A 24683-nucleotide genomic window follows, 5' to 3' on the forward strand; every position below is an offset into this window, starting at 1 on the left:
TTGGCTAATGCAAGTGCTTTTTTCAATCACACTTCAGCATTTCGAAAAAATTGAATGCGGCAGAGCGAAACGCTCTTATGGTCATATTCTTGTTCAAAAACGAGTCTGCTTTGATTTTAAACTGCTGTACGCTCACTATAACAGCTTGGGTTTGATTTAACAATCACAAACCGGTTTAAGATAATACTGACCTGGTGAGCTCATGCAGATCAGTGAAATACATCCATCTTCTCTTACAAACATCATTTAGTCAAAGGCTTCACATACAAATGAATGCAAAATCATTTATTACTGGGAACAGCCCAGAGATGGAAAGGTTCATTCAGTTTTTGCAGAAACACAACAGAGCAAATCGACATTTAAAGCACACTGTGAAAAATACATTTTCATACGTAACAACATATTCTTGCATTTCAGACCTGTGGCCATTTCAGGTAAACTGTAATACTCAGGTGGCTGGCTCAAGTCAGCCTCCAAGGGGAAAAAATCAAATGCTACTGAAAGGCCTATTTTTTGTTTTATCATTATATGCCTAAAATCCTACAGCAAAAAAAAAAAAAAAAAAAAAAAAAAACTATACAATTGACAAATCACTGGACTCGTTTCTTCTATAGCTCTACTTGATTTAAGGCACAACAAATGTGCCTTATCATCAGAATAGAAATATCTGTGGCTCTAGTTTATTTGAACCCATGCATCTGCCCGAGCACTTCAAAAAGACAGTCTTGATCCTGGTATTTGATAAGTGGTGATGTAGCTTTGGATCAACTGAGGCTAAGGCTCCGCTAAACATTCTAAATAAGATATGGAAGACACCTAAAACATACGGGAAAAACACCCTGAGAGGTAAAATCCACGAATCTAAAAGACAACAGCTCTGGTGAAACGTCTCCGTCTCAGAAACACAGTGTCGTACGGCTCCGGACGCTGCATGTAAACAAGACCGATTGCCTTTGGTTTGTCATTTTGAAATAAATCCATTTCAAATGTTGAAAAAGGAGGCTCGTTCTCTTCAAGGCTCCCACGTAGATAAATGCTAAGTGACCGCTTCTATTAAGTATCATTCATGTACATAAAAACGACGTACGCAAGGGGTCGAGGTCTCCGTTTCATACCAGAACAGATTGAAAGCAAACAATCAAGCGGTTCTCTTGCAGTCTGAGTAGAGTTAAATGAGTTCAGTGAGCAACAACAAAGCAAAGGTTTTACCACAAGCGTCGCCGTCGGCGCTCCTTGAAGACGGACAGCCTCCCGCTGAATAAAAACTAAAATCGCGTGTTAAAACTAGGATCCTGAGGAATGTTTTTTGGGGTTGAGAGCAGCCTTTTTAGCTTCCTCAGGCAAAAGTGAGGGATCGGTCAAGATGGAGGTGCTGGTACAGAGCTGTCGTAACGTCCTGAGGACCACTGGAAAATACACAAACACAATAAAAGTACATAAAAGCAAAATATGAAGTAGAATTGTATTATTTGAATTAGAAGCCGATTTTGATACTTTCAAAGAAAAACGTGTTCTCTTGGGGTCAAGCTGCTGACATTTTCTTAAAATCAGAATAAGAACGTACTAGGTCTGAGGACCGGGAGGGAGCAGTACCGATCCAGCCACTGCATGGTGGTTTCACACAGCTCTGTGTTGTTGGTGGTAGACACCGTCCCATTGAAGGACTCAAACAGAGGCTGAATAATGACGCTAAACTGAGAGAGAAGCATTAAAGAAAACAGGACTGTGAAAGACACCAATAGCACGCGGGAGGTTGAAGAGGAGCCAAAGAAAAACTTGAAAACTGACACTCTCTCTCGCTTTGTTTAGGGGTCAAGTACCCTAATGCAGTGTTTAAAGAAACATAATTTAGATCATGTAGTGCAAAGGACAAAAAAGGTGATGGCTGATTCACATGCCATGTTGCTACATGATTAAAACCAATGTGGTGGACTGAATTATTTCAGACTAGGGCATATCAGTCTGAATAAGAGTATCGGCGTATTGGATATAATCATATCGGTACCATATGGTTCTCGGACAAATTCCGAATGGAAGTGATCACCCCTATCTCCTTAGAAGGGGTACTTAGAAATGAGCAGGGCATGTGCGTGTGATAATGTAGTTCTTTGGACTCGGTGAAGGGAGTGATGTCATTTCCTAATCGTCTTCAGCTGACTACATCATGACATGACCTACGAGGGGATAGGGTCGATCACTTCCATTCGGAATCCGTACGGGAACGGCTGCGCATACAGGTCCGTCCCCACTTCAGGATTGAAGGATACTATCCAGAATTTCCAGTTCTGAAGAGTTCTGCTCTTCACATAGTCGTCGAACTTCTCCCTCATGTGGTCAAAGCGGTGGCGTGTGATGGGAACCCCTGTATCAGGAAGCTGTTCCTGGCACAAGCTGCAATAAATAGCGGGCATCTTAAACAGTACAGAGCTTACCTGTTTGAAACCAGGTACGTTTTTAAGGCTCCCCGGCACAGGTATATGCATTTTCCAAATGTAATGCATTGAAATAGTAAAAACATGACTACTTTATTTTAATAAGCATACCTTATAGATGTATTAAGCTCCTCAATCTCCTCTCGCAGCCTCTTTGTCTCTTCCTGCATCTGCTGTCTCTCTAGTTGTAGTTTGCCTATGTAGTCGACTGTTTTTTGAAGTGTCGCAGCATTACTAATCTGGAAACCCAGTGGCGGGTAACAAAAAAAAAAAATACTTTTGATTATTTCAAGCGGTTTTTCTGATTACAATTGCGCAGAGACAGCTGCAGGTAAGAATCAGGTCGTGATTTCAAGAATCAAGTGAAGTAAGATGAAGTCAGATTTACATTTGATTGAGACCTGAGAGTGGGCACTAGATTGCACAGTGTCTTGAAGCAGGCATTTATGGTGAACCGTCTCTTCTGCTCAGCAGATATGTGATTCACTCTGCGGCTCTGTGTCAAATCACATGACAAAATTACAAAGAGAGACAGACTGATAAATCGGATGATATTTGGATATTTCGGCATAAAAATGAGTGATGACCTTGCTCGGCTGGCCAGTTAAGAGAGTTGTTAGTTCCCCCTTTTGTCAGTTCCAAAATATACCAGCAGTCAATGGACAAAAAGAAAATGCGAATTGAGTAAATATTCACTGCGTTCATTCAATATACGGATTCAGCAGGTACAGCTACATTCAAGTACAGTACATGATACCACTATGACATTAGCAGTTTATCGTACATGTGCGCTATACATTAAATTAAATAGAATGTATAAAGTGTACATTAAATAAGCTGTCGGAGAGTATGAAATAAATTACATAAATGTTCATTTTGATATTAAAATTTACACATAAAATTACATAAAGTAGTTTTATTACATAAATTTGATCTATATAGCTAAATAATCCACTTTAGATATTCAGTATATAATCCAAAGTAACTAGTAACTAACTACTTGAGCAGTTCAATTTATTCCATTTCATACTAGTTTACTCTTACCCAAGTAACTATTCAGACTATTACTTTTACTTTTACCCGAGTAGTTTTTGGGTACTCTACCCACCTCTGGATGTGTTCAATATGTCGGTGATTTCAACTTGTTATTTTATCCCATAATTACACAAAATGACTGAATTCAATTTACAGCCCTAGCATTACACAAGCCATCCAGCGCTCTCTGCGAATATCATCTGCCTTTAGAAATTCATTATCAGTGGACCACTAAACGCAATAAACATAAAACTTAAACAAGTGTTTAGACTTGCACTCTGATTTGACAGAAGGTTTTGCATTTTTGAAAAGACATACATTTGGAAACAATAACAGAGTTAATAACTATTACCTGACTGGTTTCATTTTTGCCCATGCCTGCCGTAGGGTTGAGCGGCGACTGGGGGCTCGGTACCTGTTCTGCTCCCAATGGTGAACCTTGACCTGAGACGCGACCGTCGTGGACTAAAGAAAAAGAGAAAAAAGCTCGATCAGAATCCTAAAACCAAGCGATGAATGAAAGGCGACTGGGCTGGATCGAACCTGTACTTGCTGACTGCACTTGCTGCTTGTTACACTTGTTGCTGGATATGGTTGTGGTAGTTTCTTCTTTGGGTATGATTAGCTGCGGCGACTTCTGAGTCTGAGGGAGAATATGAAAACCAGCAGAACCCTGCAAGGCAGTGTGATTTTTTAAAAAAAAATATATAATTATGAATTGCTTGGGGCAAACTTAATTATTTATCAGGGTTGGGCAGAACTCAAAATGTATTAATTGGTTTCCTTTTAAATTATGAATCAGAAATAGAACCTTTCAAACTCTATGGGATGCTGAAATGGAATTATAAGAATGTATTGAAATATAACTGAAAAAAAATTGTTAGAAGAATGCAGAAAAATAGGTATGAAGAAAGTAATTTTAAGTTACTCCCAAGAAACTGCTCGCTGAACAGGCTTCTTTAAAAAAAAAAAAAAGATTATCTACTTTATTAAAATAACCAGTTGTCCTTTAGTTTACATCATAGCCACGCACCCTATTTACTTAAAGAATTATGAAGACTAGAGTAATGCTGCTGAAAACTCAGCTTTGCATAACAGAAATAAAAAATATTTAATTTTAATTCATAACAATATTTCACAATATCTCTGTCTTTACCATATCACTCATCAAATAAATGCAGCCTTGTGGAACATAACTGACAAATCTGAAAAAATGTAGAACATAATAAAATGTAAAAAAATCTATTTCTTAAAAAAACGCATTATCATTATTATTTTTAATTATAATAATTGTTCACTATAATGACTTAAGTATTAAGTTTATAGTGAATTTCACAAAATTACAGCCATTATATTCCTTTCCATTTTCTTATGTTTAAATCTTAATTACAATTCAGCATCCTTTTTGCTACCTCAATTCAACTTTATGAACTAGAATTTAAAGGTGTCTCTCAAATCAAGCCCTTTTACACAAACAGGATAAGACATGAAGGATGAAAGGCTTACACAAGGAATACTGGAGGAGGCAATGACCATACCAGTGCTGGGGACAACATCAGAGCTGAGAGGAGACGGAGTGACAATGACAGCACTGGTGGGACCTGAGAAGGGTTACGATGGGAGATGTAGAAGATGAGGACAAACTTCAGCAGTGACGATGGTGTCCCTTTTACGCCTACTACAAGTTTTCTGGATAAAATGTCTGGATGACTGCCACAATTAATCTTAAGAAAAAACAAACTATGCAAAAGATTCTATTATACGTACAAAACAGTGTAACTGTTTCTTAGTTGCCGCTTATTTGTATAAGTTACATGAATTAGGATTTCATGTTTCATCTTGTGTTGTTAAATTAAGGTTCACTGGACTGAATATTTACCACAGCATCTGAAAAACTACTTGGGATGACTGCTTCGATTTTAGATGCATTTTATATTCTCAGTCTTTATACAGGGACGCCACGGGATCATGGAGAAAACGTTGCCACTGATCAACAGATCTTGGTGGAATTTTTTTCATAAGTTATTAGATCATGGAAATTTGTATTTCTCAAGAACAGAAGAGGTACACTAGGATTTCAGAATTCTTCAACCCCTTTCTCCAATCATCACCTAGTTTGTCTTCTGACAGTATTACTGCACATTTTGTCGTAATGACGTTTAACGCTTACGTGAACTCTTGCTAACGGTGGGCTGAAAAAGCCACAGAATAAGACGCAAGAACACACAACGCACTTATATTAAACACATAAAGGTTGGTTGTTCTTTGAACAGACTGTAAAAGATGGACGGTGAGCCTTCACTCGAGTCGCCGAGTTGCCCCTGGCCCTTTTGTAAATTGTTACAGTTTTGTCTGCTGGTTGACGTATAAGAGGCTCGTGTTAAAATAAGGCAAATCCAACTACAATCTCTTCCTGAAGATCCCGAAAAAGTCTGTTGGGACCTCAGTTCACTTAGAGAATCTGTCGGACTCAGGCCTGGTTTCCTGGTTTTTTTTCTCCCATCTTTCTGACACATATACTTGCGTCTATGTAACTGTTCAAAGCCAATAAAGCAGCAAAAAAAGTGCTTTGCTCTCGCACAGAAACAGAGATGCTTTACTGTTTGTGCTGTAAAAGCTTAAAACATGATGTTTTTAAAACAAATATTTGGTATATATATATATAGTCATATCACACAGCCCTAGCTCATGTAATAATTAAGTATACAATAACACATAATTGTGTAAGTGTACAGAGCGTTTACTGTGTAAATTAAATATAGATCAATCTTTGCTTTTGTTGTTTGACCTAAATGATGGACAGCAGCAGTTCTGTATGGACAGAAACACGTCCGATTTCCTTGCGTTTAGATGTACTTTACTTGAGCCGTTAACCAACTGTGTTTACTAGAATACTTGTCAAGAGGGGTACTTTGAGATCTTTTGTGTCCGTGCAAGCTCTAAGAGATTCGAAAGAGAACTGCTTTCTGTGTTCACATAAAAAGAAGCGTGCACATCTCCTTTTGCTACTTGAATGACTTGAAATTGTTTGAATGTTAAAATTGGCAATTCTTAAAAACACGCGCAAATGATAAACTTTCACTCTACAGTGATTCAATTTCGGTACTAGCGAATGGCATGCATGCCGAACCACGAGACCTGGTCCATATGGATCACGGATCAGCTGTGATCCGTTACATTTCAAAATCTAATTGATGTATGGAGCGAAAACCAGTAACACAGACTACATCCTAAACCTAGTGCATGACAAAATTTGATACATGAAAATTTTTCGTTAATGAAATGGCATGAAACGTGAGCATGTTACGAAATCTGTCACAAACCTGTGAGTATGAGTTGAGGAGATGGCAGCGGGTTGGCCGGGACAATCGGTCTCTGTGGGTGTCTGGCCTTTTTGCTAGAGACAGGGGGCAGAATGGATTTGGGCAAGGCAAAGCCGACTGCCTGAGAGTTGAGTGAGGAGGACGTCGAGGCTGCAGGCTGTGGAGATGGTGCGGCGGGCAGCTCAAAGCTTGTTCTGTGACTGAAGGTAGTGGCTGCATCGGTGGGAGTTACTGTGGAAGGGGCGGCGTGCGTTATTACGGATGGAGGTGGGATGCTTGGGGCGGTCTGGGGGACTGTGGTAACTGCAGAAACGCCTCCACACTGGAGAGGCTGTGGGGCTGGTGGGAGAGGAGGAGCTGGCGGAGGCAGGAGTGATGGGACGGAGGGGGTCACTTGCTCTTGGAAAAGAGGCATGTAGGTTTGTGTGTAGGGTGGGCCGACGGCGTTACCATTGTCCTGGCTGGAGACCGAGAGGTGGCTGGGCAAAGGAGCAGAGGGGATGAGGCGGTAGTCCATGGACGACAGCAAAGAAGCCTAACGACCAATAGATACAAATATATAAAAAGCTTTCCTGTCTTTTTAGTGGCCATGTAACATAATAAACACAATACAAATACTAAACCTCAATTATGCAAACAGTATGGTAAATATAGACAGAACAGACAGTATAGTAAACATTTGCAATACATTTGATATTGTGGTAGAAAATACATTAATACTCATTACCGCTATTAAGCTTACTGTATTGTATCTGATATAATTATTTTCAAATCTTTGGTGAAAAACCTATTGTAAATAATGTACTACATGCTTTCTGTCTACTTTTTTAGCAAGTGAAATGATTACAGCATCATTGTAAAAAGGTTTTGCTGCTTTTGAGGTGAGATATGGGGAAGGTTAGGGGCTGCTTTGGTGGTATGAGTAGGTTTAAGGGTGGGTTAAAGTGTAAGGGACCAGTCAAAAATGCAACTATGAATGAAATTACTTAAAAGAAATACCTTAAAAAGGTAGAAATATTTTTTAAATATAATTACAATATAAAAACATGTATATATGTATGTATATATGTATACAATAAGTGTAGCACATGATTAATTTAAATATAAGTATATCATAGTTAAGGCCACTTATTATAAAGTGGGGCCAAATGTTCATTTATTCATCGGTCAATCGTCAATGCATTATACATTTAACAACAATAAAATCTATTGTATTACTGGAAGATTTTGAACGAGAACTATATACTTGTATAAAGATTTCGTTGATTTACAAGCAATCAGAATTTTATGGCCACATAAATATCAGCAACTGCACCTAACTGCACATTTTTGCTCACTCTGAGAGTCTGAATATTGTTCCCTCCTTTAGTATGAGCTTTACATATATAGTGGCAGTACTAATTCTTTACAATTTAACTCACGTATTGGCTGAAGCAACCACGCCATTTTACTTTCTAGCTTTTTTGTGACTCATTTGGAATTTATTACTGAGCAAGTATACAATGTCAGAGGATATTTCTAAAGGACAGTGTGCAGTTGTATTTTGTGTGAATTCAGTTTATTCATAGTAAACATTCAACTCTTTATATTGGTGCAACCTATCAATGGTTCTCAATTAATTGTTTTGCCATATACGACCCCAGCCCCATCGGCCAGTTATAGCAAGCATGCTAAAACTTGTCTTTCTTCAAACAAAATAAAAATGATGCTAATTTGAGACCCGACTATACTGTGCACATACGTTCAGTTTTGCATAATAACATGGAATCATTCTAATGATTAACACATCGGTGACTTTTATAATTATCACAAAGCGACTGCGAACGTATGGAGGAGGAGAGAAAGCGCACACAAAACAAGTCCAACTTTATCTCTTCAGATTTGTGAATCCAGTATGACAGGATGGTTACCTGTGTTTGGGAGCTGCTGCTAGTTAAGGGGGTGATGGATGGGGCAGTGGGGGAAGTGGAGGGAAAGGCTGGCTGACGCAGAGTGTGAAACAAATCTAGTCACAAAAAAAAAGAGAGAGAGAGAGAGAGAGAAGTAAAACAAATTTGCTTGATCCAGTGTGTTAACTCTTCAACTAGTACGACGTATTCAGTGAATTTGTGACAGATACAGCAGATAAAGTCTGTCTACCCTGGTTGAGATAAAACGAAATCAAATAAAGCACAGCAGAATATTGTATTTATACTGTATTTTGTCAGGTCACTCACTCACGTCTGGTGTACACATGGCAACACTTTAGATGAGGAAGCACATTCAATATTAACAAAGACATTTCCTTCAATAAACTTCTAGTTTGCTGCTTTTTAATGGCTAGTAAGGCATTTGTTAAGTTTATGTACGGGGTAAGTTTAAGGGATCTCTATGTTATACCTTAATATATCTAATAAGGTGCTTTGTAAGTACAAATAAATAGCCAATATGCTACTAATATGCATCTAAAGTGTTACCCAAACACTTATTTTGTCACCAGTTTAATCCTTGTCAAGAGTAACCGTGCTTGTACCTTGCAGAGGCTCAAAAGTGTCCATGAAGTCAAGATTGGGCTGCAGTGGGATGAGTCCTGGCTGGATCATATCTGCATTACCTGCGTGGGCTAAGAAGACAGCGCAGGCTTACAGTCAGTTCATCTTACTCTTGAATAAACACGCCAGACTAGTCATTTCTCACCAATCTCCCTCGGGTTAGGCCACGCTACAGGTTGATGAGAGGCCAGTGTGGAAAACAGCGTGTCTGAGAATTCAGACATGAGCACGTCCATGTCGAAGAGCGAGTCCATCTCCATTGGAACAGGCGAATCACGACTCCTGCGGGATCTACGACGGCCTCCCAGACTGACATCCTCATCCTGGCACAAGAGGACACGGCAGGTGTCTGGACACACTTCCCCAAAGAGTGAAAACTGTTCCTCCGCCCCCTTTGGAGGTCAAAATGCAACAAGCAGGCCAGGTCAACAGACACGCTCAGCGTTCATGCGAAGACAAATGCAAGCATCAAGTCAGCACTCAAAAGTCAAAGAGTTATTTGAAGTGGTTAGCTAATGGCATTTTTCCACTCGGCATGGCTCAGCTTCACCGCTGGATCTGCTCCTTGGAACATCTGTACTTCCTCAACAGACCACGAAGCGGCCATTTTTTGATCGTTAAATCGGTAGAGTTCAATCTGTTGCTGGCTGGGCTGATTTGAATCTAGTTCACTGACACAGGTAGGATCGATTCTATTTGGGGAAATCAGTGATCAGACAGTTCACTTGATAGATTTTGTTTATGGTATGATTCGGTTGGAACTTCATCCAAAGTGGCACCTGAAGAAGTACAAGGTACCAGGTACTGTACCCAGTGGAAAATCTCCTCAAAAGTCAACTGTCCCCGTATATAAACTAGTTTGTCAACTATCGTCAGCTTAACCTCTAGAGATTTTTTATTTAATATTTCTATGAAACAAGAATGCAGGAAATGATGTGTGTGTAAATAATGTGAACATAGTGGGCGTTGCGTTTCCAAATGCACATTAAATACTTTTCTAGCCTAATTTCCAGCCATAATATCTAAAGATTCTTAAATCAGGAAGGATTTTCTAGACAAATAAAAATTATTGTCTTGTTTTCTGAAAAAAAAAACCAAGTCAAAATTAAGTGAGTTTTTGTTAAATAATCTCACTTCAAAGAGAAAAAATAAGATTATTTTATTGTTTTTTTTTCCAATCTCATGTCTAGAAAACTGTTCTTGATTTAACCTATTCTGACTTCGTGCTGATCTCTTTCTAGGAGTAAATTACAAACAAATGAGCAGCAGAGTTAGTCTACAAAATAAGAGAAAACAACCTCAATAAGAGCATGCATTACACTTACATGCTAAAATACTAACTATAACTTAACTTTACAGTGAAGGAAAAAAACGTTTTAAATTACCTTGAGAAGGCTGGACAGGTCTTCATCTTTGTGTTTCTGTAACTACGAATATAATATAAACAGTACTTTATAAAAAAACGACAAATTGGTTACACGGTTTAATGTAGAGAGCAAATAAACGTACTCTTTTCTTGAAATATGTTCTCCATTTATGATATTCTCTGATGACAATTTCAATTCTCCTTTTCCAATACTTTCCTTCTGTTGCTATTGCCTAGGTAACAGAAAAGCAAAACACCAAGAGATGTGATCTAACCCAAACTCTCTCTTAAAAAAAACAGAAATGTAAGATTTAGACAGATCTGAAGTACCTCAGTTGGTCGATGTACTCCTGAGTCCATATTGCCATCCAAAGGAGTGACAAAGTGACAAACGGGGTTCTGTCTCTTCTCTACATCTTTAGGAAATGATGGAAGCATTGCAGATGGAAATGAACAATCTCATGTGTTTTATTATTTCTGAGAGGTGTGTGTTATTCATTGCTGGACTTACACTGCATATACCAGGCTCTCCAAATAGCATTATTGAGGCGGATCTTGTCTCTCCACAGCAGCTTGAGGCCTTTGAAGTTCTTCCATTTTGGTGACACCAGCCTTCCACTTAAGGAAAATAAATAAAAATATTTTATATATATATATATAAATTTTTATTGTATTTTATTGTATTACTGTATTGTTTCATTCCTTGAATATGTGCAACAGTCAGTCATCAAAAAAAAAAAAAAAACACACAAAAATGCTACTAGTTGGTTAAAAGTTCCACCTCAAAGAGAGGTCACTTAAATTACTCAATTAATTACTGCTTTAAATATTGAAGCAAACGGTTTCTTTAGAATTTCGTTGCAAGAGTAAAATGTGTCATTCTGAAGTCTGAGTTGTATTTTGGGTAAAAAAACATTTGAATATTTAAACTGTATCTTAGAACTTTATAAAAACGTATAATTAAAACTTTTTAATCAAAACCAAAGCTGCACCGTTACTTGAAAAATGAAATAAATGCAATTACGGGGCTGTCAAAATCTATATTAATTTCTGTAAGCTAGAATCTGTAAATGACACATTACTAAATACATAAGAAATTGCCATATATATATATATAAATGAAAAATAACTTATCCTGGAACAAACAAAAAAAAGTAACATGCAACTTTAATCTCTCTTAGGTGTCCATATTAAGTCACCCAAAAAGTGTCATATCTTCACTATTTTATGCACACACTAAAATATATTTTATGTAAAATATATTTTATGTAGGCAATTTGTTTTGATAGTGCAAATCTAAAATTATGTATATGTATTCAAGTCATTTATTTAAAAAAAATTAACAGACCCGAAACAAGACGTTATTTCTAGTCACTCCTCACCTTTACTTGCAAATACACGGCTATTTTAAGTTGCTGGTTTTTGTAGTTGGTTGCATATATAATATGTACGATTTTGTACGCTTTTAACTTAGTACGTATAACTTTGGTTGATACTATTGTAACTGTGACTAACAAAACAAGCCAACTGTCGCTCGCCAAAACTCCTCACAAATTACTGCGTGCCTCTCATGACCAGAATTAAACGCGTGCTGTTTTGTCAAGAAACTTTCGGCCCAGCTAGCACCGCGCTAGCTTTATAATAATGATTTGTTCACTGTCGTCCAACTCAGAGTCAGAGCAGACTGTAAGTCGATCTTTTGTTTACGTCTCACCGACCCACCTGTAAGCGAGAGTCATGCACTCAAAGAGCTTCGTCAGGGAAGCGTCGATAGAGAGATGAGACGTGCTCGTCTTCCCGAAGTGATACGTCTGGCAGGTTTGTTTATTTACAGTGTCGAAGTCGTAACCTTTCTTTGGGGGGTGATCGGTGTGAGGAGAAGACACCATAAAATGACCGCTGTGGATGATCTGCGACTCGCGTCCGTCCGGTTTCTTAAACGAGATAGTCGACTCCTCTGCGTCAGAGTCGTCGTCCTGCTCCTGCTTCACCATCGTGGCCCGTCGGTATTGCCTCGTCTCTCGAGTGGCCATATTAAAAAAGTACGCGCTTCCACTTGTGTTGGACATGTAGCGGTGCGGGTCCTTCACATTATGACACGCCCTTCGTCCATTACCGCCGGATTTCGTTTAATCGTTTTAGAAGTTGTTTAACTGCCACGACTTCCCCGCGCGCCCCCAGCATTAGCCGCCATGCTATCTGTCGCTCGTAACTTGAAGGGATTGTTGAACTCAAGACTGCCTTCGCGTCGAGATGACAGAAGCGCGCGCGATTGGTTGTCTCGAGAGCACGCCCACTCAACCCCGGGAAACAACCAATGAAAACGCAGCTCTGGAAACACTAGGCGGCCAGCAACTGTGCAAGTCAGTCAAAACAGTGCTCTTCGGGGTAATGTTTATTTTAAACACTTTGGTTAAAAAAAAAAAAAAAAAAAAAAAGAACCTGTCCTATTTAAAATAAGACGATAAAAGCAAAAGGCACATAACATTATGTAGAAAAATAGTTTATTGTGTTAACAGGCATAAACACATGAACTTTTAGTGTTGTAAATTTAAAACGACATCAGCAACATTTAAAAGGAAAATATGAAAATGTAGATGGGGAATTTACACAAGAGTGAAATAAACCACAAAAACTAATCAGCGCGAACGTGTGGATACTTTTGCAGGAAATGAACATAAAAAAAACCTCAAAGGCTCAATGAAACTGGGCAAACAGGATTCCAGCATCACAAAGCTTTCCAGTCAATGGGCTTCTTTCCTGATTTCTTCAGCAGTTCATTGGTCTTTGAGAAATGTTTGCATCCAAAGAAGCCCCGGTGAGCAGAGAGAGGCGAGGGGTGGACTGTTTGCAGAACATGGTGTCGTTTCTACAAGTCAGCGATCAGAAAACTGTCTGTTTGAAACACTTATTGCATCCATTGACACGTTCAAATGGTTAATTCATTTATAAGCAATGAATCGCACAACATACCTTGTCGATGGCAGCCCCCTTCTTCTGTGCATAAGAGCCCCAGAGAATAAAAACAAGACCCTGCGTGTTGGTGCTGAGCCAGTGTATCACAGCGTCAGTGAAAGTCTCCCAGCCCTTGTCTTTGTGAGAGTTGGCCTGGTGTGCACGCACAGTCAGCACAGCGTTCAGCAACAGAACTCCTACAAAAGACATGAAGACACGTCTCTGAACACACTTACACACACAAGAAGATTGGCTTAGGTACATATGAGAAAAAAAAAAGAGAGAAAGGACACGACTTCAGACTTAGCCTACATTATTATTCAAAAGGAAGAAATGTAATGTCATGGGACTGGCCGATATTTTCTCCTGATTGGCTAGAGTTCCAGGCAGAGTGCGCATTTGTGTATTCCCTTTAAAAATTGAAGTCTGCATGAAATCATTTTCGCATTCTGTTTGGCTCTGAAGCACATCAAAATGCAGAAGTAAAATCATCCGCAAACAGAAGTTTTATTTTTGGGTGAACTGTTCCTGTACTCCATAAAGAGGAGAAAGTAGGGGACGCACACCTTGTTTTGCCCATCCTGTAAGATCTCCATGACCAGGCTGCTCAAAGCCTTCGACGTCCGAAGCCAGTTCTTTAAAGATGTTCAGCAAGCTGCGAACAGCAAAAGTGTCAGGAAATCATTTTATTAAAAAAACAACAAATCATGTAGCCCCTATAATAATTCGTAACATCCTTTTTCTTATATGCTCAGTGACTTTGATTAGCAGTACCAAGGCCTGTGCACCTACATCCATCTGTAAATCTGGAATTCAAAGACACTTAATTGTTCAAATCCTAACAATACAGTGACAAAGCTAGCCAATGCTAACAGTACGTTTAGACTGCATCACTAAAGGTGAAGCATCCGATCCTTATTCTGTAGGTACATGGTCCTTTAGAGTTTACGTCCATCTAATTAAACACACATGAACCCGCTAATCAAGGTCTTCAGGTTTACTTAAACTTTTCAAACAAGTGTGTTGGACGAAAGCTTAGAAGCTAGGCCAGCAGGACTGGACACCCCTGGAAAAATAAAGAGTGTAGTCTCAGATTGTTGACTGAGAAACTAAAGAAGGGCCATAAAATTCTGTTCCTGGAGGCTGTAACCCTGCAGAGTTCAGCTTCAACCCTAATTGAACACTACGGACTGTGGCCCTCCAGGGAATTGAATTTTGCACCCATGAACTAAAGAAACCAATGTGTACTATGAAAACTACTTGATGCATATCACAATAAGGCAATCCGTTCTGTAAAGCTACTTTGAAGTTATATCTATTGTGAACAGCACTATAAAAATAACTTGACTGGACGACAGCAGGGCGATACCTTGGTGGAGGAGGAACAGGTCTCTGCACGCTGAAACACAGCCCGTGAGCCTGGTTAGGTCCATGATAAGGATCCTGGCCAAGAATCACAACCTTTACCTGCCGTCAAAAGAAAACAAATATTATTATATTCTTAGAAAAGGAAATTAAAATAAGCCATAATCTACTCACACAGAATTCATCCTGGGTATGACTTTCTTCTTTCAAACGAACACAGTCAGTTTTTTAAAAACGTGTCCTGTCTCTTCCAAGCTTGGTAATGCTGGTGGATAGTGGCCATTATTTTGAAGCTCCGTGAATCAGATATATCTGCAAGTACTGCGTCGGAAAATGTGATGACCCCCCCCCAGAGACATGTAGGTTAGTTTTACAGTGCAGTGCTTGTTGATATATACACGATTTAATGGCCGCTATCCACCAGCATTACCAAGCTTGGAAGAACCTGGATACTGTATTGTTATACGTTTGGAGCAAAGGCGCTGTGATCTTGCAGTACCAGAGTGTACAAGCATTTCTTTACATTTTAAATGCACACTTGCTTTGAAATGGAGGAAGATGAATTTGAAAGTGCTGTCGAGTTAAAATGTTAAAATAACATTTGTGTGTTCAAAATGTATTGCTATACTGGCCATCATGTGCTGCGTTACTGCAAGATGGCAGTGTCCTTGCTCCAAAAGCTTTTACCAACTTTAATATTGTCACATTAATCATGTATGTTTTACACTTTTTAAGTGAACATCACTTTACTAAAACTTAACTGACTGCTTCATTTCCACTTTAAATACTTAAATACAGAAGTTTTGCATACATTCTAAATCATTAAAATCCTAATGGAAACTTTGTAAATGTATATTTATGTATACATATAAATATGTATATATTTTAGCAACAATACTGCGGATGAGCAAATATAAAACATGCATCTTCAAGCTAAAAATGTGAACTTTAAATCGGTTCTTCGCAATTATAGGCCTTTATGTGCAATCAGGGGGGGTGACGTAACGCCAATATACATAAACAACTTTACATGCAAAAGAACATAAGCACTATGAACAGGTATGATCCAGAACAACCATCGGGCTATAATGTCATTTGTCAGAAAAAAAATATTTTAAAAGCCAGCGACATTGAGGTCACTTTTTTGTCTCAAGCCTTGGCCAGAAAACAGTAATATGGACTTGCCTTACGCATGAACCTAACACCCAACTCACATCTTTTATGTCACAAGTTTGTGTCCAGGTAAAAACTTCATTTTCAGGTGGATAGACGGTGTGCTTTTGCCTCTCCGCAGCAACAAACGACATTAACTGCAAAAGAGAAGCACTGTTGTATTACTCGCTTTAAAAAGTTGAACACTAAAATGGCTTTCCACGTGCTGGTCACTCACTGATTTAAAGTAGGGCTTCCCGAACTCTGCGTTTAGAGCTTCCCTCCAGCTCTCTCCAATTCGGTTCGGTTCAGCCTGGTTTGCAGCGAGCCGTTTCAGAGCCGCCTTCTTGTTATTAGATATCCGTTCGAGTTGTTCAGGACTCAGGGACGGTGAGGATGTAACTCCGTCGCTCTCCAACTTTTGTTTTTTCTCCTGAGATAGTATTTTAATACATCTGGTTGAACTTCGTGTTCGCTTGACAAAAAAATCGGACATTTGTGCACGTAAAAGCCTAAGGCAGCCTGTGTTGGAAAACATTGCTTATTTATTATGTCATATGGTATCTTCTGAAAATGCATCAGAGTTTTGATGCCAACTTATAGTGTGAAATAAAGAAACGACACGATAATGCTTTATCTATTTAACGGGTGAGTTTGTATTCGCGCCAAAAAATTGCTAGGTAATTAGTGAAATTTACGTTAATTATTTCGTTTTCACTAATTTAACAAATTTTCGCAGCAAGTTTTAATAATCTGCACTAGCGTTTGTTCAGGCAAGTGACGTAAAACTACTTCCGGAATTACGTACAGTTTAGCGGGAAGGATAAAATAGCGAGGTTTCGATCACAGCCAATAATATTTGCTAACTAAATGACATGTTCAACAGATAAATAAAACACATCCACTTTCACTCATAGCTCTCGAGAAATGCATCGGCACACTCAGTCGCGACGGAGTAAAGATTATTTTACTTACATGATCTTTTGCGTCCCCTGGACACGTTAGTATCTCGTCCGAGTTTCTTTTTTTGGACTTTGGCGAAAAAAACGAGGTGATACTTTTCTGCCCAATCATTTCCACAAATAAAAAGATTATTTAAACAAAACAAACGTTAGAAGAACAGCGCTCTTCGTACAGACGCGTGGTAGTGTTTGAAGAGCCGCTGCTGACTCCCGCCAGACGTGCGTGACGTAACTACGGGAGGGCGGGGACAAGAGCGTGCTCGTTACGTTTAACACTTCACAAGATGCCGCTCGTAATAATATAGCACATGTATTCATATTATATGAAAAATAGAGAAACAAGCTCTGAGACGGATGAGCATGTTTTTGTGAAGGCGTTTGTCAAAACCTTTGCAACCTATCTAGTTACCTTTTTTCTTTATAGCAACACAAACGTTTGCTTTTGGAATGTATTTATTTTAGGTGAGAGATGTGTGTGTGTGTGTGTGTGTATAGAAAAAACAAACAAACAAACAAACAAATAATATATATATATATATATATATATATATATATATATATATATATATATATATATATATATATATATATATATATGCTATTTGTAGGATTTCCCCCTCTGGTCTATGCATCCCTGCCTCTGCTGAATTATTTTTAAATAATAAATAAAAATGATACAGAGATTCACGAAACGTGCCATGAAGTTCAGTTTTGAATCAAATGATTCGCGATACGAGATCCGATTGAAGAGCTTCGAATCATTTTGCGATGCAAAGATTTAACTCTGAATTTTCGAAAGCTCTGTTGATAGTCTGATTTCATGACACGTACTTTGTCTAAAAAGACAGATTTATCATGAGATCATTGAAAATGTCGAAAGCAATGTTCGGTATAAATGTTTTGCTATTGCATTTGGCTTCGTATTATTTATTCATTTATGTTGCTCTCTTTGTAAACATTACTTATTTAAAGCATGACTGTCAAGTTTTTTAACCTTTTATTAGTAGCTATTTATTTTATTTTGCTGTGTATTACCATTGTTAATACCGCATAATAATGATGATTATAAATGATTTGATTAGAATTAATCGCACAAATAGAGGGGGAATATAACTGATAACGAAGAAAAGCATTGCGCCGTGAAGATCCTAAAAAGAGAGGCATGTGACCCGGTTTGGTTACAGGTGAAAGAAATATTTCAAATGCTCTTTTCGTCTCCCATCAGTTCAATTGTTTTCTCAAATGTGGTCATAGTTGATATTTTCTCCGTATGATTCCTCAGACTGCGGAAACAATAAGACATGTTGAAGTCGTGCCATAGGCCCTCGCACAAAAGTATCAGTGTTTGTTTTCGGCATGTTAAGCAGCCTACAGGGGTGAACGTTTTACTTTGAACAGAGGTTAGGCTACACCTGGAAGAAAAATAGCCCGTTTCACATAAGATGACATTATAAATAAAACAAAATATAGTTTTCAAAGCGACCATGAAAAATAATTTAGCGCGTTTAGAACTAAAAGACTACAATTAGAGCATAAAAATGTATGTATGTGTATATATATATATAATAAAATAGACAAGTTTCAAACAAACTTAATCAATGAACATGAAAAAAAAAAATACTACCAAACGATTCAGTTCTAAAAGAAACGAGAAAATCGATTTTCTGTGTCTGTGTGAGGTTTTTGCTTTTTCTCGGACCCGACGTCCTCGTGCGCGCGCCCCGAGTTTGAGTCTGACTTCCGGTGCTTTCTGACGCCGTCCTTCAGTAGGAGCTCCTTGTATCGCTGAGGTTCATTTTTATTAACATTTAACTGTACCTTCCACAAATCACAGAGAAGCAGGAAAGCACACATTCTAATAGCCTGTACTTGTCCTCATCAATAGTCTTTTAACACGCTACCAGAGGTCTATGTGTATTCTACATGTATTGGGCAATAGAAGGGCTCAGATCTTTGAGTGTGTGTGTGTGTGTGTGTGTGTGTGTGTGTGTGTGTGTGTGTGTGTGTGTGTGTGTGTGTGTGTGTGTGTGTGTCTGAAGTCTGCCTTGGAATTTAATAAATGATCTTATTTCCCCAGTAGGCTACACGTGCATATATAGGCATATATATATTTATAATTTAGAGCCTCATGCCGACAAAGTTCAAAAACGCACAGATTACTGAAGTAATCTCTGGTTTAGATTACTGTTCATTCGTCGTGGGCTACACCGCTCTTAATCCGAACAAGTAATATCATCCTTAGATAATAATATGTCCCTGGATAATACAAAAACGCATCCGAAAGAATAGGCAAATGCTGCGATATTGAAATCACGCTCTTCGCAGTTTGCTGGGATCAATTCTTGCCACTTTTTACAAGTTCATTTCTTCACTGAATTCTTAATGAATATGATCGAAACTTTTAGACAAAAATAAATACAAATTGTAGGCCTGGGCTTTTTACTATTACTGTTGCGTAATAATTTTCAGTTTTCACTTACTTCATTGTATATAATATTTATATAGGTGCGTGTTTTGTTCTAGACATTTTTATTGAAACGCCTCGATCGTTTTCAGGTGAAGTGCGGTTATTTGCCTGATAAAGGACCTGTGCTAGACAGCTGCAGGACGCCCATCAGACACAACCCGAATCTCTGCTTTCCTGTCGGCGAGCAGCTATAGGAGATAGCCGTACAAGAAGTTGCCAGACACGTAGAGGATTACCTGACCGAGGATGGGGGGGGGATCAAAGCAGAAAGCTTTTTTATTCTCCTATTAATAAAGCCGTGGTCGTGTCAACGACGACACCTTGAAGGGCCCTGGGAGCGCGTGGGTGTGAAAGGGGGCGAATATAAAGTAGGTGGGTTTAAACGCGCCATGAAACACATCATCAACCTCTGAGAGATAAGAGAGAGAGAGAGAGAGAGAAAGAGAGAGAGCATCGCTGAACTTCTGTGCTTGCGAGTTAAGGACTATGGCATTGTTTTTCGACCAGTCTTTCGATTTGGTTAAAAAAATAAGCGCGGAGACTGAACGAGAATTTATCTTCAACACAAACATGGTGCAGATCGCAGGTGAGAACATGCAACCTTAAAACGTTCATTTCATTTCATTCGTTATTTATTTTTTTTTCCCGTATTGATATTTTAAAACCAAATATTAAAAAAAGTGCGTAATATAGCCTATAAGTGCCTTTACAAAAAACATAAATGTCCTATTCTTAAACAGCGGTCAAGACGATGCTTTCTGACTAAAGTTTTCTAAACGCTCGCCTTTGATCTTTAGACGTGGCAACCAAGCGTTCGTTGTCTTCTCCTGAACTCGAAAGAACTTTCCACGCCGAGGGGCAGAGAAAAAGAAAGAGGACGATTTTTAGCCGCGCTCAGTTGTCGGAGCTGGAGCGCGCCTTCGTGATCACGCCGTATCCAGACATCACTCTCCGGGAACGACTCGCCGCGCTCACGCTACTTCCGGAGAGCAAAATCCAGGTGACCCAAGCGGATCGAGCGCATGTCGATATGATTATAATTCTGTTTTTCTTTTGTCTTGATTTTACGTCTTAATGTTCCTTCGCAGGTGTGGTTCCAAAACAGACGAGCCCGCAGCATGAAAAGCAAGAAGCTGACCGCCCCGGTTAGGAGAAGTCCAGTCAGGGAAACGAGCTCTGTACCTGGAGCGGCGTTCCCACCGACCCACCTTGATTTAAACCCAGAGCTGAATTCTGTCGTTCTAGAACAGAGGGACAGACCGGATGCCGGCAGAGGCCTGCGTCACCATCAGCAAAGCCTTAGACAAGCACTCAGCCCCTGGTCTCAAAATCTTCCACATCCCACGCCAGCCCCGCCAGAAATGTCTCCAGACCTCCCCGGGCTTCTGCAGTGGGGAAACAGACACTCGGAAACACCCGAAGCTCCGTCTTTCTCCAACTGCCCATCGGACAGGCTGGCTCAATACCCGTTCCAAAACCAGTCGAGCAGTCACTGGCAGATAAACTGCTTTTCAGCTCACCCTGAAGGTTTTTCTGGACATCAGTTCAAGTCCTACTGCACTGCCAATCAGGCCATATATACCTCCATGTCTGTGGACCAGGTGATTCCTACACACCAAAGCAGTCTGGAGGAAGCGCTGCAAAGACAAGCTCTCACACATTACCCTCAGACCTCACTGGGAGATATTTCTGACCTCATATATAAAGCAGCTGTGGTCACCAATCTGGAAGACTGCTAGGACAGTAGTTAATACACTTTATTTATGATTATTTAAATGCCGCTGTAAAGTATTCTCTTTGGGGAGCCATTAAGGTTAATATGTGTTCATTAAACATTTTCCTCCTTTTTTAATCTTTTTTGTTGTTGTTGTTGTTGCTTTTTTTGATACCTGCAAATGTGAAGCTCTAGTTTAGGGTTGTCCAACAAGACTGTGAAGATCTTGCTATTATCGTTTTATAGTCTGCCGTCCGTTTTGAATTAATACCATCATTTTGGTTTTGAAGAGTATGTCTTTCTGTGGGTGTGATGGGAAACATTTCCTCTGTATTCTCTTTTAATCTAGATGTTCACACGGTGTTTATTGATATTTATGTAAATTAATCTCTTGTTATCTATTTATTTACAGTCACCTTTAACAAATTAAAGGTATCTTTGTAATAACAAAAAACTTAATGTGTGGTGTTACACTTGTATCTGAAATTTTTTTACAAATACAGTAAAATTTTACAAAAAAGCATCTTCTTTGTTTGCAAAATAACTATATATATATATATATATATATATATATATATATATATATATATATATATATATATATATATATATATATATATATATAAAACTATATATATATATATAACTATATATATATATATATATATATATATATATATATATATATATATATATATATGAACAAATGGACTAATCAGTTGGACAAATGGACAAATTTTTATTAATATTTTATTAATAACATCAAAAGCAAAAGAGGTTTTTATGTAAGACAACCACATTTAATATAAAATGTGTCGCAGCAGCAGGATACAGAAATGAAATCTAAACTCCGCTTCACCAGAACAGAAACAAAACCTGGGAATAAACAATAAATGGAAAAACAAAACAATAAATGAAAAATAGAAAAATTAAAAACCTCAGGGCTCATGTTTTATCAGCTTATGGGTCTTAGATTACATTTGGATTTGAAGATCTAAACAGTATATTACTATCAAAGTAATTATGGTGAAAATAGCAGAGACCTCCCAGGTTTCCACTGACCTACTGGACACTGATCTCTATGTATCATAATCATCTCCACAGCAAAATAATCTTCAAATAAAATATAATAAATTCTCATAATCCGAGTGTCAAATCTACAGTCATACTCTGTTTTGTGTGTCAGCTTGTATGTGTGTGTTCCTGATGTAGCCACATCCTTTAATCCAGGGGAAGATATTGAAGGGATATGTGCTTATTTTGTTAGAACCAAAACAGGAAATATAATAATAATAATCATAGACAGGCTGATCAGTACACAATGTTAGGTGATCCTGAATAACTCCTTTTAATTTTTCTTTTTAAATTCCAGTTGATTTTACTATTACAGCACAAGATGGCAGTACTGCCAACCTTTCAGCTGTAGCATCAACAACAACATTATTAATATTGTTATTATTTCTTGTTAAACCTCAATTTTAGGTTAAGACATAACGTACCATGTATACTATGCCAATGGTATTTTACACAGCTGGTGTTGCTCAAAGTATTTTTATTTCTCCCTTGGAAGTTAGGTTTACCTTATTTTTATTATTAAAATAATGTGCTTACCAACTTTAAATGTGTTTGACAGTTCTTAAATCACAGTATTTGACCAATACACAGTCAAATATCACAGATTGAACTATTAATCATTAATAATCAACTTGTTACCACCTACTGGCATTGTAGTTTCCTGTAGGCTATAGACTACATGATACATGTATAGACTAATTGTAACACTTCATTGTTTCATATTTTAATATCCAGTGTAAAATATTCTCATAAAAATCAAATAACATTAATGAAACTGTTCTTATTGGTAGCCTACATGTATGTTCTTACACCTACAGATTAAAATGATGTGCAACAAAGAACGCCATTCCAACTGGTGTTCTGTAACAGGTTTGAATGTCATTATTTAATTGCTATATGCTAAAATTTGGTCAAAATAAAAACATACATTTATAAAGTATTGTTCATTACAGGTTTAAAATACCTCCTCTTGGGATCGCCACCTTAACGTGGTGGAGGGGTTTGAGTGCCTGAATGACTCTAGGAGCTATGTTGTCCAGGGCTATATGTCCCTGGTAGGGTCTCCCAAGGCAAACAGGTCCTAGGTGAAAAGCCAGACAAGGAGCGGTCCACCCCCCTGCTCCTTCGGGTCAGGGGAGGGACTCTCACTGTCATTTAAGCCTACGGGCTGAATGGCAGTGTAGAGTACCCGCCTACTTGGAGTCCTTGGGAAGGGTGCTGGAAAGTGCTCCAACCTTGTACTCTATCTTTCTGCTGGGGGACTTCAACGCTCATGTTGGTGATGCTAGCGACACCTGGGAGGAACTGCGTGATTGGGAGGAACGGCCCTCCCGATCTGAACCAGAGTGGTGTTCTATTGTTGGAATTCTGTGCTAGTCACGGTTTGTCCATAACGAACACCATGTTCAAACATAAGGGTGTCCACCAGTACACGTGGCACCAGGACACCCTAGGGCGGAGGTCGATGGTCGACTTGTGGTTGTATCATCTGATCTCCGGCCGCATGTCTTGGACACTTGGTAAAGAAAGTGAGTTGGATCCGTTGGCAGGGGAGGAGGCCGGACAGACTTGGCAGGCCCAAACGTACAATGAGGCTCTGTTGGGAACATTTGGCAGAGACCCCTGTTAGGGAGATCTTCAACTCCCGCCTCCGGCAGAACTTTGACCGGTTCCCGAGGGAGGCTGGAGACATTGAGTCCGAGTGGACTATGTTCTCTACCTATTTGGTCGATGCAGCCGTTCAGAGCTGTGGCCATAAAGTCTCTGGTGCATGTCGGGGTGGCAACCCCCGAACCCGGTGGTGGACACCGGAAGTAAGGGATGCTGTCAAGCTGAAGAAGGAGGAGTTCGGTGAGGCCATGGAAAAGGACTTTCGGACGGCCTCAAAGAGGCCTCTTGCAAACCGTCCGATGCCTCAGAAGGGGGAAGCAGTGCCCTGCCAACTGTTCCGGGCATCTCCCAGCGGGAGGAGGCCCCAGGGAAGACCTAGGACACACTGGAGGGACTATGTCTCTCGGCTGGCCTGGGAGCGCCTTGGTGTTCCCCCGGAAGAGTCTGGGGAGAGGGAAGTCTGGGCGTCCCTGCATAGACTGTTGCGCCTGCGACCCGGCCCCGGATAAGCTGCAGTAAATGGATGGATGGATGGAGGTTTAAAATACACCTGTTCCAAACAAACTTTTGTAGCAAACACAAATAACATTAACATTAACAGTAATATTAGGTTTAATAATATTAATAAGATTAATAATAAGATTATTTAAAAGATTTAAAATCACCATATAACATAATTAAAGAAGCTAAATATAA

The 24683-nt window shown here is 39.1% G+C and overlaps 3 protein-coding genes across 13 annotated transcripts; 1 reads left to right on the forward strand and 2 right to left on the reverse strand.

The window, feature by feature from the left end:
• Positions 1-270: 270 nt before the first annotated feature.
• LOC122345160 (MLX interacting protein) lies at positions 271-12923 on the reverse strand. Of its 10 annotated transcripts, none has more exons than XM_043239019.1 (18): positions 12410-12923; positions 11199-11305; positions 11018-11103; positions 10831-10920; positions 10707-10742; positions 9467-9644; positions 9303-9392; positions 8701-8795; positions 6791-7325; positions 4974-5068; positions 4011-4140; positions 3820-3932; positions 3020-3058; positions 2821-2928; positions 2544-2671; positions 2268-2391; positions 1565-1694; positions 271-1406 (listed from the first exon to the last, which is right to left on the reverse strand). In XM_043239019.1, exons 1-18 carry the CDS (start codon positions 12754-12756, stop codon positions 1285-1287), a joined length of 2553 nt encoding a protein of 850 aa, XP_043094954.1. In that variant the 5' UTR covers positions 12757-12923; the 3' UTR covers positions 271-1284. The 10 variants fall into 10 exon arrangements, with proteins under 10 accessions (XP_043094954.1, XP_043094951.1, XP_043094953.1 ...); XM_043239016.1 differs by having other exon boundaries at positions 9467-9713; XM_043239018.1 differs by having other exon boundaries at positions 10707-10748.
• Positions 12924-13163: 240 nt separating this feature from the next.
• unga (uracil DNA glycosylase a) lies at positions 13164-17375 on the reverse strand. Of its 2 annotated transcripts, XM_043239026.1 has the most exons (7): positions 17135-17375; positions 16398-16592; positions 16222-16317; positions 15012-15109; positions 14209-14297; positions 13661-13839; positions 13164-13556 (listed from the first exon to the last, which is right to left on the reverse strand). In XM_043239026.1, exons 1-7 carry the CDS (start codon positions 17231-17233, stop codon positions 13416-13418), a joined length of 897 nt encoding a protein of 298 aa, XP_043094961.1. In that variant the 5' UTR covers positions 17234-17375; the 3' UTR covers positions 13164-13415. The 2 variants fall into 2 exon arrangements, with proteins under 2 accessions (XP_043094961.1, XP_043094960.1); XM_043239025.1 differs by lacking the exon at positions 17135-17375 and having other exon boundaries at positions 16398-16942.
• Positions 17376-20041: 2666 nt separating this feature from the next.
• On the forward strand, positions 20042-21327 carry sebox (SEBOX homeobox). Its single transcript, XM_043240925.1, has 3 exons — positions 20042-20174; positions 20386-20588; positions 20677-21327. The coding sequence occupies exons 1-3, from the start codon at positions 20075-20077 to the stop codon at positions 21325-21327; spliced, it is 954 nt and encodes a 317-aa protein (XP_043096860.1). The 5' UTR covers positions 20042-20074.
• The last annotated feature ends 3356 nt before the right edge of the window (positions 21328-24683 follow it).

The sequence above is a fragment of the Puntigrus tetrazona genome, chromosome 5 (genome assembly GCF_018831695.1).
Source record: "Puntigrus tetrazona isolate hp1 chromosome 5, ASM1883169v1, whole genome shotgun sequence".
In the NCBI taxonomy this organism is placed as follows: Eukaryota; Metazoa; Chordata; class Actinopteri; order Cypriniformes; family Cyprinidae; genus Puntigrus; species Puntigrus tetrazona.

Bases quoted from the DNA above. Each gene is read 5' to 3' on its own strand.
- sebox (XM_043240925.1), top strand. From the start codon at position 20,075: ATGGCATTGTTTTTCGACCAGTCTTTCGATTTGGTTAAAAAAATAAGC. The intron at 20,175-20,385 runs GTGAGAACATGC...TTTGATCTTTAG, and splicing joins AAACATGGTGCAGATCGCAG to ACGTGGCAACCAAGCGTTCG. The intron at 20,589-20,676 runs GTGACCCAAGCG...GTTCCTTCGCAG, and splicing joins TTCCGGAGAGCAAAATCCAG to GTGTGGTTCCAAAACAGACG.
- unga (XM_043239025.1), bottom strand. From the start codon at position 16,697: ATGTTTTCCAACACAGGCTGCCTTAGGCTTTTACGTGCACAAATGTCC. The intron at 15,110-16,221 runs GTGAGTTGGGTG...TTTTGACGGCAG, and splicing joins AAACTTGTGACATAAAAGAT to GTAAAGGTTGTGATTCTTGG. The intron at 14,298-15,011 runs GTATCGCCCTGC...TGCTGTTCGCAG, and splicing joins CCTGTTCCTCCTCCACCAAG to CTTGCTGAACATCTTTAAAG.
- LOC122345160 (XM_043239015.1), bottom strand. From the start codon at position 12,756: ATGTCCAACACAAGTGGAAGCGCGTACTTTTTTAATATGGCCACTCGA. The intron at 10,749-10,830 runs GTACGTTTATTT...TTATATTCGTAG, and splicing joins GAACATATTTCAAGAAAAGA to TTACAGAAACACAAAGATGA. The intron at 1,407-1,564 runs GTACGTTCTTAT...TGTATTTTCCAG, and splicing joins CCTCCCGGTCCTCAGACCTA to TGGTCCTCAGGACGTTACGA.